General features: G+C 49.1%; 3 protein-coding genes across 4 annotated transcripts; 1 reads left to right on the forward strand and 2 right to left on the reverse strand.

Annotated features, from left to right (window-relative positions):
- The first annotated feature begins 1,601 nt into the window (after window positions 1-1,601).
- LOC120661912 (pentatricopeptide repeat-containing protein At1g26900, mitochondrial-like) lies at window positions 1,602-4,308 on the forward strand. The gene has a single exon (XM_039940921.1). It carries the CDS (start codon window positions 2,455-2,457, stop codon window positions 4,111-4,113), a length of 1,659 nt encoding a protein of 552 aa, XP_039796855.1. The 5' UTR covers window positions 1,602-2,454; the 3' UTR covers window positions 4,114-4,308.
- Window positions 4,309-4,359: 51 nt separating this feature from the next.
- On the reverse strand, window positions 4,360-7,126 carry LOC120661914 (transcription factor BHLH062-like). 2 transcript variants are annotated; one of them, XM_039940925.1, is made up of 5 exons: window positions 6,906-7,126; window positions 6,680-6,772; window positions 6,005-6,123; window positions 5,379-5,506; window positions 4,360-5,034 (listed from the first exon to the last, which is right to left on the reverse strand). In XM_039940925.1, the coding sequence occupies exons 2-5, from the start codon at window positions 6,739-6,741 to the stop codon at window positions 4,552-4,554; spliced, it is 792 nt and encodes a 263-aa protein (XP_039796859.1). In that variant the 5' UTR covers window positions 6,742-6,772; window positions 6,906-7,126; the 3' UTR covers window positions 4,360-4,551. The 2 variants fall into 2 exon arrangements, with proteins under 2 accessions (XP_039796859.1, XP_039796857.1); XM_039940923.1 differs by having other exon boundaries at window positions 6,891-7,126.
- Window positions 7,127-9,347: 2,221 nt separating this feature from the next.
- On the reverse strand, window positions 9,348-12,135 carry LOC120661913 (origin of replication complex subunit 6). Its single transcript, XM_039940922.1, has 10 exons — window positions 11,911-12,135; window positions 11,775-11,821; window positions 11,569-11,673; window positions 11,406-11,486; window positions 11,005-11,116; window positions 10,843-10,905; window positions 10,627-10,714; window positions 10,370-10,464; window positions 9,729-9,822; window positions 9,348-9,639 (listed from the first exon to the last, which is right to left on the reverse strand). Exons 1-10 carry the CDS (start codon window positions 12,028-12,030, stop codon window positions 9,554-9,556), a joined length of 891 nt encoding a protein of 296 aa, XP_039796856.1. The 5' UTR covers window positions 12,031-12,135; the 3' UTR covers window positions 9,348-9,553.
- Between the last annotated feature and the right edge of the window lie 671 nt (window positions 12,136-12,806).

Raw genomic sequence — 12,806 nt, forward strand, 5'->3', positions numbered from 1 at the left:
AAACTTGAGTACAAACACATATTTACAATCACATATGACCATCAGAAAAATAACTGATGCATGAATAGTACTTAACAACAATAATTAGGGTGAAAAGTACTGTACTGCGTAATTGAAAATAATACGAAATTAACAAGGATCGTTAGGCCTCAAGTTGTACAGAGCCACGCCAGCCTGCTTGCTGCACCGGCCTTCTTGCCGCGCCAGGCCGCCAGCTGCGCAGGCCCGGCAGCCGCGCAGGGCCGGAGCGGTGCCGGCCTGCAGGCAGCGCCACTCCAGCCCGATAGCTGAGTAGGCCCGCCAGGATCCTTGGCCTGCAAGCCGCTCGGGCAGGCCCGAGGGGGCGACGGCCGGCTTTCCATGCGCCGATCCGCCGCTTTTTTATTTTTATATTTTTCAAAATCATTTTTTACAGAAATATATTTTCGGTTTCACAATTTACAGGTTTATACCCCTACTGCCCGACAGAGGGCGACAGGAGGCCTGTCTGCGGGGCGGCCGGCCTCCTGGGCGGCAAGGGGCCGGCAGGGGGCGGCAGGCTCCCCCCAATATAAAAGCTGAGGTCCCCCACCTGCATTTGCTGCAAATGACATCCATAGAGGAAAAAAGGAGAGACGTGGAGTGAGGGAGGGAGTTGCAACAGCGAAGCCCTGCCGGATTTTGGATCCGAACCGCAGGATCCGAACCGTCGGCCTATGCCCCTCTTCATAGGGGGATCTGGGATGAGCATTGGATGAGAATTTTTTTGAGTGAATGGTCCTAGAATACCGATGCCGTATATCTCATGACACCAAGTCTGTGCAGCGGCTTCCTTTGTGAAATAGTGAGAAACATACGACGCAGCATCTAACCCAGATACATAACTTCTATGGATGTTGTTTCGGATCCAAAATCCGGCAGGGCTTCGCTGTTGCAACTCCCTCCCTCACCTCACGTCTCTCCTTTTTCCCTTTATGGATGTTGTTTGCTGCAAATGCATGTATGGAGGGCCTCGACTTTTATATTGGGGGGAGCCTGCCGCCCCCATGCCGGGCGGTAGGGGCCTCCATGCGATAAAACACAAATTTTAATTACATATAGACCCCTACCGCCCGGTAGGGGGGAGGCAGGGTATAAACCTGTAAATTGTGAAACAGAAAATATATTTCTATAGAAAACAATTTTGAAAAAATATAAAAAAACACCTGATCCGCCAGCCGCGCATCGGCCTGGCAGTCGCGCTGGCCCGATGGCCGCCAGCAGTGTCCGCAGTGCCTCTAGCCCAGTCCATGCCGTCATAAGGCTATCTCCAACCATTCCCCCCATCCAACTCCCCCCAAACATACTATTTACTATATTTTACTACCTCCATCCAAAAAATTCCTCCCCCTATAACTCTTTCTCTCCAACTATTCCCCATATCTATTCCATCTATATACTATCACTCATTAACTAACTATTTATTTATTGTTTTTGAATTTAAAAAAATCATACAGTATTTGTACTATCATAATATGCATTATCATCATGTTACGGGACTCAAACGAGATTAATATCATGAAGAAATGATTTGATTAGAATATAAAGGGAGTTGAAACTCACAGCTTAGGAGACAACTGTTGGAGGAAATTTCCCAAAGCTCCCCTACATACGGTGGGGGGCGGTTTGCGGGGCTCCGTTGGAGCCAAGCCTAAGGAGGCCAACCGCCTGGCGCAAGCCGCCGCCGCTATTCCTGCTCAGAGCAACGCCGCCGCCGCTTCAAGCACTGCCGCCACCGCTCTACCACCTCCGCCACCAGATCCGCTGGTGGTCCGGCCGGATCTGGTGGTCCGGTGGCCGGAGCAGCACCTCCCTCTCCCCGTTCACCCAAGCCGCCGTTCAAGCCGCCGTCCCCTGAGAAGAAGGGCTCGAACCCGTTCGGTCGCACACCGGCGATCCCGTTGGCTTCGGGGACGAAGACCAGGGCGGCGGATGGCTGCCACCGTCGCAGTATGGCGCACTGGAACCGGGGCGGGCGGTGGAAGACGAAGAACAGGGCCATCAATTGCATAGTTGACGGTTCGTCGACGGGGATCGATTTGCCTCTGGATGTCGAAGTCGAGTTCGATTCCCTTCGATTTTCCCCTGTTTCTCGTTCTCTTCTTCTCAGTGGAAGAACAAAGTGCTGATAACGTGTAAAGAGTAATCGCGAGAGACAAAGTGCAAATCTTAGAGCAACCAAAAGTCCTTTCCTTGATCTGAGTGTTTGCTATTTATACAAGATAGAGGGATGCCATGAACGGGCATCACTCTCACGCACGCGGTAACTGCCCCGTCAAGGGACACACCGATTCAATCAAGAGGGACGGATGAGATCATCCCTTAATTATTTACAACAGCGAGAACAGCTCGACACGCCTCCGCTGCGAACTCGAGCGTGGCTCGTGCGTTGGCCGCGCTGTGAGCCTTTTCTTCCCGCTCCCGCCCAAACGAGCGATGCCGCCGCGGAAGCCGCTGACGGCGCTGCTCAAGTCGGCGACGCGGCCGGGGCACCTGCTCCAGCTCCACGCCTTGATGATCAAGTCCTCCCACTTCCCGCACCACGCCTTCCCCACCGCCAGGCTCCTCGCCTCCCCGCTCGCGCCGCTCCCCTACGCGATCTCCCTCTTCGCCGCCGTCGCGCGGCCCACGCTCTTCCACCACACCGCCCTGCTCCGCGCGCTCTCCGCGTGCCCCTCCGCGGCCTCCCTCGCCGCGTCCTTCTCCGTCCTCGCCTCCGCGCGGGCGCGCCTCCCGGCCCTCGACGAGTTCGCGTTCCAGCCGCTCCTTACGCTCTGCGCGAAAATGCCCGAAAGCGCCGAGGCGGCCTCCATTGGGAAACAGCTGCACGGGGTCGTGCTCCGGTACGGGTTCCTGGACGTTTTGAGCCTGCGGAATGTGCTGTGCCACTTCTACTGCAGCTGTGGTAGCATGGAGGACGCGCGGAGAGTGTTCGACGAAATGCCAGTAAGGGACGTCATCTCTTGGAACACGGTGATCGGGGGCTATGTCAGGGCAGAGGATGTGGGAACAGCGGTGGATATGTTTACCGCGATGAGGTGGGCTGACATGGATGTCAACGCGACTGCGGTGGTCACCCTGATTGGGTGCAGCTGGCAAGGGGAGTCAGTTCATGGCTTCTGCGTCAAGGCGGGCCTCTGCAGTGATGTGAAGGTTGCGGCAGCAATGGTGGGGATGTATGTGAGGGAGGGTGTTGTTGAATGTGCAAGCAAGGTGTTTCATGAGACGGCCAGGAGAGACTTGGTGCTGTGTAATTGTATGGTGGATGGCTATGCAAAGGCAGGGCGAATTCAGGAGGCAATGGGCTTGATTGACAGGATGAGACAATCCGGAATGAGACCAACTTCAGGGACACTTGTGGGCGTGCTCTCTGCGTGTGGAGCATCAGGTGCATTGCCAGCCGGTCGCCGCGTCCATGAGCTTGCTCAAGAGGCAGGGCTTGAGCCTGACTCCGTGCTTGGGACGGCGCTTATGGATATGTACTTCAAGTGTGGGTGCCCTGAGGAGGCTGTTTCAGTCTTCAGTGCAATGCATAATAGGGACGTGAAGGCATGGACAGCAATGATCATGGGATTCGGAGTCAATGGACAGCCAGATGCAGCCATCTCCCTGTTCTACAGGATGGAGGAAGACGGTGTGGCTCCTAACGAGGTCACCTTCCTCGCGCTGCTGAGCACTTGTAGCCATGGTGGGTTGGTGCAGGAAGGGAAGGAGTTCCTGGAACGTATGGTGCTCCATCACGGTTTGCCTCCCAGCCCTGAGCACTACAGCTGTGTCATTGATCTCCTGGGAAGGGCAGGGCGTCTAGACGAAGCTTATGAGCTCATACGAAGCTTGGCATCCTGGGGTGATGCTACGGGGTGGAGAGCGTTGCTTGCAGCCAGTAGAGTCCATGGCAACGTGAAACTGGGCAGGATGGTGCAGGCACAGCTGGACGCCATGGGTCACTACCATCCGTCAGATGCCATTCAGCTGTCGAACACGTACGCATCAGAAGGCAGGTGGGACGAGATAGCTCGGTTGAGGGATTTAGAAGCGCAGAAAATCTCTGTGGAGAAGGAAGCAGGCTGCAGCTCCATTGTTGTGTCTTGCTAGTGTATCCAGACTTGATGAACTACAGCAACCGCCAACTGAACTCAAAGTGGCATTCCCAGCGAGGAAAGTGTACTTGTGTAGGCAATTCAGTGGTTACATCAGGCATGCTAGTTTATGATCAGAGCTATCCATACTTGTACAGGATTACAGATACATAGAGAAGTGATTAACATGTTTTCTATTATTGAGCGTTTACTCTTTGGACTTCTGCCTGTTAGGTATGACACAACAAACTAAAAAGATCGGTTTCTCTCCCATCAAAGTAACTAGTTGAAGATTAAGTTCAGCTGATACAGAATGGAACGATATTTACACGCGCAGGCACACGGACGCAGGCACACGGACGCACAGGTTTCTTTAGACACTACCTACACTAGCAAGATACAACTAAGAAACTTTTCAGGTTGTAACCACATGTTTCATTCTGTATTCGAACTGTTAATGGTTGCCTATGCCACTTTCATCTCCACTACCAGTAGTGCCACTGCTACATTGCTCATCTTCCATTCTTGGAAGGATTGGATATACATGTGCAGGCAAAGTGGCCATTCTTGTTGGGTACCTTGCCTGCGGCCGCGCCACATGATTGGAGATCCCCTGGTCCTGTGGTGGTTCGGTATCTTCAGTGGATGCAGCTTCAGGGAAGAGCTGTAGCTCGCGCCGTGGGGCAGTATAAGATTGCTCAAGGACTGCTAGTTGTTGCAGAGGGGGTGCCATCGTTGCAATGACTGGTGGATGTGGCGAATGCTGCAGTGCAAATACTGTGGTGGCGGGATGAGGCGCTGTAAGATTTGATCTAGTCGCATCATGACTCCAGATAGGGTTGCCTTCCATCCGCATCCTCAGCTCATTTTGCAGTTCTGAGACTTCATTGCGGATCATGTTGTTTTCATCCAGTAGTTCATTTCTCTCCAATGCAACCTGTTTTGTACCATGAACAAAGCACCTATTGAATCAGTGGCGAAGACATAGCAAGTTTTTTCAAATGGTGATGATGGCATGAATTATTTGCTAATATATTCTAAAATGGTGTTACCCAGCATTCATTCAGTTTCACATTAACCAAATCTACATTAATGAAACTGGGCCCCTACGCTAGAAAATTCTGGACACAGAAAAATATAATGCAGATTTTCTTGTTCATGAAATACTACATACTATAGAGATCATCAGATTAAATGAAGTTTCATGACTAATTTAACTAATATCCCCCAAGTCACATGCTATGCCTGGTGGCATTTCTGAAATGAGAAGACCATACTTACATAACGAGATTCATTCTTCAGTGCGCCATTCTCCTGTCGAAGAGATTCTACTTGTGAAAGTAGATCTTTAAGCATACGTGTAGTGTCACTCAATATGCATGCCTTCCCGTTGTTCTGCCTATCAGGTTCTGAGAAGAGATGACAAACAATCAATAATCAAAGGAAGAATATAAATGTAACTTTGAAAAGAAAAAATAGGTGTAGAGTTGAGACAAACAATCAATAATCATAGATACATGGATCACTGGGTGCAACGCCTCTGTCTAGCAATGTTAAGGGTAGGTTTGGTTATCAGTCCAGATTGACCAATGACCATGTAAACACAATTTTTCATTAGGTCCTTCACATTTTTAATGACACTCAACTCTAACACTTAGGATTTGCAAATCAAAAACCCTCTACCTATAGGGGCACAATTTCACTTTAGATAACCAACAAACAGCTGCCACAAACAGGTCTGTCTCAAGCTGACTTGTAAACTACATTGATCTGGAGTAAGTGATATGACGAACACAATGACACTCCACAAAAGATACACCGTGACTTCTTCAAGTTAAGAAACAAACACTCCAATGACGTGCAGCCAAGAATGACGATTGCAGATTCAATTTGTAACAGATACGTACCTAGCATGTTTCCAAGCTCACCAAACAGATCATTCTGTTTATCTCGCTTTCGTTTCTCCCTCTCAGATTTATGCACTTTCTTTGGAGCCTTCTTTTCACACTTGTTGTTCAAGATAGGCCTGTCAAACGTTCAACAACAGCTAATCATGCCACATGTTTTGTAGCAGTCTGATTAATTTCTTTTAGAGAACAGTTCAAGATGTAGTAGGAGAAGTTTGCTAAATCACGAGTCATGCTCCAATAAAAAAAAGAGATAATCAAATTTCCTGGAGGAATTACTGACTATTCAGTAGCAAACATGCACTATTTTGCAAATTCAATTTGTTTCCACCAGTTTCCAGGTCAGGAACAAATAAACAGCAAAGTGTCTCAATATATTTGTGTATCAGTGTTTGCCTCAGATTTCTCATGAAGCCACTTTTTATGTAGGCAGGAGAAAAATGTGTATCGTTGTATCAAAGCGAGGTTTAAACTAATTTCTTACACATGATTAGTTCTAGATTCGGTCACAAGTGAAACACTACCACACGACAAAGCCTAGGAATAGGAGTAAGGATTGCTGCAGTATAGCTAGAACACTTCCGCACGACACCTAACGACCTACCGCGATCAAACTCGAAAGAAAAGCCACGAAATGTGCCTGTTTAGTTTTCTGGTTAGTCACCGAGGGCTCACCCTTGAACGAGGTTTTCCGTAGGGGGGCCGGCGGCGCCATGCGCCCTATCTCTAGGCACCATGGTGATCAAGAGGCTTGATCCGATGACCTTCCTGCACAAGAGCTCCGCATCAGTTCCCCACACCCTAACCGGACAGCAACATCGCGTCCGTCAATCGACACCGAGAGAGAGAGAGAGAAAAGCCATGGACGTTGGTGATAATTCCTTACCCTCCCAAAAACTACCTCGAATCGAGCCCAGGACGGGACAGGCCCAAACGATACGATGCGACGCGGCTGGATTCGAGGGCTCTGCTCTGCTCCGCCGTTTGCTTCTTCGATTCCGCGACGCGAGAAGCCAGAAGAGAAAGGGGGCAGGGAACGAGAAGAAGAAGGGGGGACGAGGGCGGGTCCCACGGCGAGTCGTCGATCCCCTCGACGGACGGACGGGGCCGAGGAGAACCGTGCCGGGAGAATGCGATGTCCAGTTCCCTGACCTGTGGGTCAGATACCGGTATGGCCCACGTGATGGTGGAACGGGTAGCTGGCGGATCCGGTGGGCTGGACGACGACACGCGGGGGGCGTGTGGGACAGTGGGAGGCACCCACCCCGGTGTGCTCCGCCCTGGCGCCTGCTCGGTGCTCCTGCGTGGAGCCCCGCCGGTGACGTGACGTCAGCGCATCGCCACCACAAGCGCATGTGCCAGTCAGTGCCACGCCACCCTTCTTTCCTGGACAGAAAAAATGGTTTGATTATTGTGCAAGTGGCTGGTTTAAGCCTAATACTAGTACACGTGTATGCCAATTGAAAAAGCTTTTGTTTGAGGTTGGAAATGATTAGAAAAATATAAACAATTAAACATTATTAAACAACGCCCAAATACGTGTTTGGTTACTGTAGATGCAAAGAGAATCTTCTATGCATGATGTACGAAACGAAGTCTGTTTGCAAAATCTTTTCACAGATAGATGTAATTTTGCGCGCCGAATCTAATGAGCCTAATTAATCCATAATTAGATACAGTAGTACTACAGTACTAAGGTCAAATCTTTCTCTAATCGCACGGTCAAAAGCCCTTTGCTACAGTGCACAGGGTTCTGGAGATGGTTTTGTAATTAGACTTTATTTAATACTACTAATTAGTGGTCAAAAGTGCAAAAAGATTCATCAAATTTTTTCAACATCACAACCAAACACGGCCCAAGTGGAGTAAGGCTGGTTGGTTGCTTACAAGTTAATTTCAGCCATGCACGTTCTGGAGAATTCCAGTAGTCCAGTAGTCCAAACAAACTAGTCACGCCGTTCTCGAAACGGGTTGGTGAGCCTGCAGGAACAGATCGGATCGCGCAGGGAAGCCGGGGACGCGCGTGGTGGGCACACGCGCCCAGGCGGCGCCGCTGGCCCGGGACGGTAGTTTGCCCCGGCACCCACAGGATGATGGCCCGTGCCCTACGGCCCCCGCCCGCGTGCCACACCGTGCAGCCACGAGCCCACACGGCCACACCCAAGCTTGAGCCATCCACCCTTCCCTGACGCGATGCACATCTGTCTCCAGAGTCCAAAACGGGCACCGCTAATTTACGGTCAACCGCACGGAGGGGTTCCGTGCGGCCGATTTTCCGATAGTTTTTTTTTCTTATTTTAGTAAGTTTTTTTGTCGTTTTTTTATTTCAAAAAAATTTTCAAGAAAAAAATTTTGAGAAAAAAAAGACAGAAAATTTTGAGGAGAAAAAGTTTAGAGAAAAAAATTTAAGATGGAAAATCATAGAAAAAAATTTGAGAGAGCAGAAATTTTTTTGAAAAAAAATAGGAAACAGGGAACCTTCAAAGAAAAAAAATTTGCAGTGGAAAAAATTTGCAAAAAATTTTTGCGACAAAAAAAACTCAAAACCTATGGAGCTCCGCGCTCCCCGCCGCCGCTGGCCCGCCCCGCCACCTCCCCGCCGCCGGAGCCGCCGCGCCGCGCCTCCCCGCCGCATCCAGGGAGGCGGATCCGGCAGCGGCGGAGCCGGAGGAGCCCGCGGCGTGCGGCGCGCGGAGACGGATCCGGCGGCACGCGCGTCGGTGGAGCACGGATCCGGAGACGCGGGCGGCAGGGAGCTCGAATCCGGCGGCGGCGCTGCGTGGGAGGGGGCAGGGGGAAGGAGGAGTGAAGGGAGAAGGGGAGGGTCGCCGGGATCCACTCGGAGGGGCGGGGGGAAGGGGAGGGTCGCCGGGATTCACTCGGGAGGGGGCGTGGGCGAGGGGGAGTGAAGGGGGAAGGGGAGGCATCGGGGAGGGGGGGCGGACGGACTCGGGTGGGGGTGGAGGCGGACGGGCCGGGGTGACCGTAAGTTTGGAAGCTTACGGTCACCCGCATATTCATCATCGCAGTCCAAAACCCAGCAACAGCAGGTGCCAGGCAGTAGATCACGACGATTATACAAAAGCAAAAGACCGTCACGAGCACTTTTCCTTGTGCACTTTTCAGTCTTGATGACTATGCACCTTGATCGTTTCAGAGATATTGTTGGTATGAATGAATGATCACATATTTTGCTAGCGTTGAACCTGATTAATCTAGTCGTCTACCTAACACCAGTGCGTCAGGCTGTCGGAGTCTCGGAGACGCCAATTGGACTGAACGGCAGCAAGAGACCAAGCAACCGAGCAAGGACCAAGGAGTATCTCAAGGACCAAGGACCAAGGACCAAGTCAAGTCACCGAGACACTTCTCATTTACTGTGTATGAACATGTAGCCATTTACACCAGGATCTTTCCAGGTAATATTTTTCATGGCTAAGTTATCCAACAACGGTAACACATGAAAACAGAAGCAGAACAAAGCTGTCTTTTTTTGCATCAAGAAGAAATTCTCCCTCCCAATATCCATTCTTGTGAGTTCATGTTCATCTAGTTGGCTGCCGAAGGTACTTCTACAGAGATGTCTGCGGGCTTCTTGAAGTTAAGCTGAGCTTGCCTCCTGGGTTTGGCAGGGTCTGCAAAGTACAAGGATTAAATTCGCGAGACAGGTGATTGAAATAAGAATCACTAGTTAGACAGGGATGCGGAGCAGTGCAAGACAAACCTGTTTTGGTTTGCTTGTTGGAGGAAAGAACTGACGACTTCCACTCATTGTATGCTTGCTTCTCCATCTTCTTCTGCCTCTTGTGAGTCGGTAACTGGCATCAGAGCAATCAGACGAGTCAACAAAAGGATGGGTGTAAAAGGCTAACCAGAAAATTTCTAGCAACCATATAATCCTTATAAACATCACAGAAATAATATCAGCAGGAAAACGGTTGTGGATGCAACTAAACCATGCTTTAACACATCAACACATATAGGAGAATTATATTCAGTTCAATGCTGCATGTTATTAGGTACAGGTATGGCAGAAGGAGAAAGAAGCATCAAAGTTTCCTTATGCCTTGAAGAAAGGACTGAATGTATTACTAAGTTTATGTCTTTTGGCATTTTCCAACTTCAGGCATCTAGCACGTAGATAAAGTGATAAACCTCTATTTGATCGCATTATAAACCAGGGGTCTACGGTCTACCGACGACTAAAACTATTTACCTGCTGTAAACAGGATTATATACGCATTATAAAAGGCTAGGGACTGAATTTCGCGCAGGGGACAAGTATGAGAAATCAGCAATCATCACTCCTTACTGATATCTTCATGACATGCATTAACAAGCAATCAGCGGTTATCAGGTACATACATCTAGTTCATCTTGGTCATCCTCCGAGGACTCGTCATCAGATGAATCACTGTCATCCTCATGTTTCCTTTTGCTTGGCAAAACATCCAACAGTCCTGTAACAGGGACAAAGAGTTGAAGTTTATTGAGTAGCTCAGAAATACAAAAGATGTGCATAACTCCCAGGAAACCTACATGCTTTGTAGCGTGCAGTTTCACATAAGTGTAGGAGTAGCTTAATGACATAACAAATGAATTGTGAATGAGTATGTAGGTACCTCTATTCCCCTTGATGGACTTCGGATCCTTCTTCTCCTTGGCTATCCCAAAAACATCAAAGCATAGGTCTGCCATTGATGTTGAAACCTGCAATCAGAACTGAAAGTCAGAAAAGAGTATATGTACAGTACACAATTCCAAGGGAGCACAAATACACAAGCGCGTAGTGCAGATATGCACACACATACAAAGCATAGATGAATAAACTATATTACCGTTGTAAACTCAGTGCTGGATGTACCACATAGATCTATCAGCTTTAGTTTGTCAACTTTGAGCTACAAGAAAATAAAGGGAAAGATTCAATACTCCAAAAGGAAAATAGTCTATGGCATTGCAGAAGAACACAGTACACTGTTAATGAAAGTGGCAATCACCTTGTGCCTCTTTGCACATAGATAGAATGCGGCTGCAGTAAATACTGGCCGACCAAAGTCAGTGCTTGCCCGGCGAGAAGGTGGCAACGCAGCAAGGAAGCGCTCCTTGTAACTGACGCAGATAAATTCAACACTTAGTTATCAGTATAACATTCAAGCGTCACTTTGTATCTCATTCTTCACAAACTAGAGGATAGTTCAGCTGAAGTTCACAATGGCATTGTCTACAGCTCATAGTGATCTCGAGATAAAATTAAGATACAAATCAACAGGGACGTTCGTAATAATTTGGGGGGGGGGGGATCCTGGTGCTAGATCAAGAGTTGAGAGAGTGACAATTGGCTCTCAGTTACAGGATGTAAGTGCGATAAAACAGCCAGGAGAGAAAAAAACAAACTTACAGTGATAATCCCTTCTGAACGAAAGGTATCAGCCTGACACAGCCAAACTGGATGCCCAATTCGCGAACATCCAACGTTGTCCTACAAGACCAAATTTCACTCTATCAACCACGGTCACGATTTGACGCATCAATCGATGAAACGTAAGTGAAAAGAAGCATACTTGACACCAAGACCATTCTGCAGTGCGTTGAATGATCTGATGTATGCCTTCTCGGACATCCCACTCATACGAACAGCCTCCGCCCGATCAAATATCACCTGGAACCTGCGCGATCAGCAAGCGAAATAACACGGATTACACCAGAACCTAGAAGGTTCCCTATATGGACAATTCATCGAACAGTTGACCAGCAAACCCAGACTCACTTGGACGCGGCGATCTCCAGGCAGATGATGGCCTTGCAAACCTCCCCCTGTAAAACACAGTGGGTCAGAGACGGATCAGCGCGGCGGATGAAGGACGGGAGCTCGGGAAGGGGGACGGGCAGCCCGGGCCGCTTACGATGCCGAGGACAGAGGAGTCGAAGTTGACGTCGCAGAGGCGGCGGAGCTCCCCGGCCTTGCGGATGACGGGGCGGGACCCCGAGAGGCCGAGGCGCGCGGCGATCGCCGACATGTCCATTGCCGCCGGCGCGTCCGTGTGGATCGGCGCGGGGGAGCGGGGACGCGGCGCGGGACTGCGGGAGGCGATTTTGGCATTTTGGCGGGGAGGGAGAAATAGTTGCGATCTGGGCGGGCGAGGGATCGTTTTGGCGGGCGAGGGAAATGGCGGGAGGCGGGGATTGAAGCCTTTCGCGCCTACTGCTGCATCGGGGGTTTTCTTTGGAGTCTGGGGGCGGGGGATGTGTGTGGGACCGGGTGGTGTGTTGTTGGCGTCCTGACGTGGCACGGTGCTGTTTTAATGGGCTGAAATTATCCAATGGCCCATGGGCTGAATTTTTTCAGGGTATCCTTTCGATGGTGGATAATTGGGTCAGTCCCAAATGGATAGATCAAATTGAATTAAATTTGAAAAAAATGAGAGAGAGAGAGAGCGCGCGCACAATCTCTCCTGACTAAATTGAGGAGTAATATTTCACACATACTTAAAAAAATTCATGTGACTGAAAATACAATGATTTGGTCGATATTTGCAATGTGATTTTAGTCACCCAAATAATAAAAAGAGACATTATGTGTTTTACTCATTGACTGTACTCTATGTGTTGAAAATACATGTTTAAGCATTTTTTCCATCCATTTTTCTCCTCTGATTGTCAAAATATAAAAAACTACATGTTGATAATGTATGATAGACATTATTAGAATCACAACTGAAAAGGTATTCTAAATTATTTTGTTACCTTTAGTTGAAATGCTATATTTTTAGATAAAATATGTGTCAAAGTTTCATCTCAT

The sequence above is a fragment of the Panicum virgatum genome, chromosome 2N (assembly GCF_016808335.1).
Source record: "Panicum virgatum strain AP13 chromosome 2N, P.virgatum_v5, whole genome shotgun sequence".
In the NCBI taxonomy this organism is placed as follows: Eukaryota; Viridiplantae; Streptophyta; class Magnoliopsida; order Poales; family Poaceae; genus Panicum; species Panicum virgatum.

Excerpts from the sequence above, each read along its gene's own strand:
- LOC120661912 (XM_039940921.1), top strand. The coding sequence starts at position 2,455 with ATGCCGCCGCGGAAGCCGCTGACGGCGCTGCTCAAGTCGGCGACGCGG.
- LOC120661914 (XM_039940925.1), bottom strand. The coding sequence starts at position 6,741 with ATGGTGCCTAGAGATAGGGCGCATGGCGCCGCCGGCCCCCCTACGGAA. Across the intron at positions 6,124-6,679 it reads ACGGAAAACCTCGTTCAAGG|GCCTATCTTGAACAACAAGT; the intron begins GTGAGCCCTCGG and ends AACGTTTGACAG. Across the intron at positions 5,507-6,004 it reads TGAGCTTGGAAACATGCTAG|AACCTGATAGGCAGAACAAC; the intron begins GTACGTATCTGT and ends ATCTCTTCTCAG.
- LOC120661913 (XM_039940922.1), bottom strand. The coding sequence starts at position 12,030 with ATGGACATGTCGGCGATCGCCGCGCGCCTCGGCCTCTCGGGGTCCCGC. Across the intron at positions 11,117-11,405 it reads GTTCAGAAGGGATTATCACT|TTACAAGGAGCGCTTCCTTG; the intron begins GTAAGTTTGTTT and ends TATCTGCGTCAG. Across the intron at positions 10,465-10,626 it reads GTCCATCAAGGGGAATAGAG|GACTGTTGGATGTTTTGCCA; the intron begins GTACCTACATAC and ends TCCCTGTTACAG.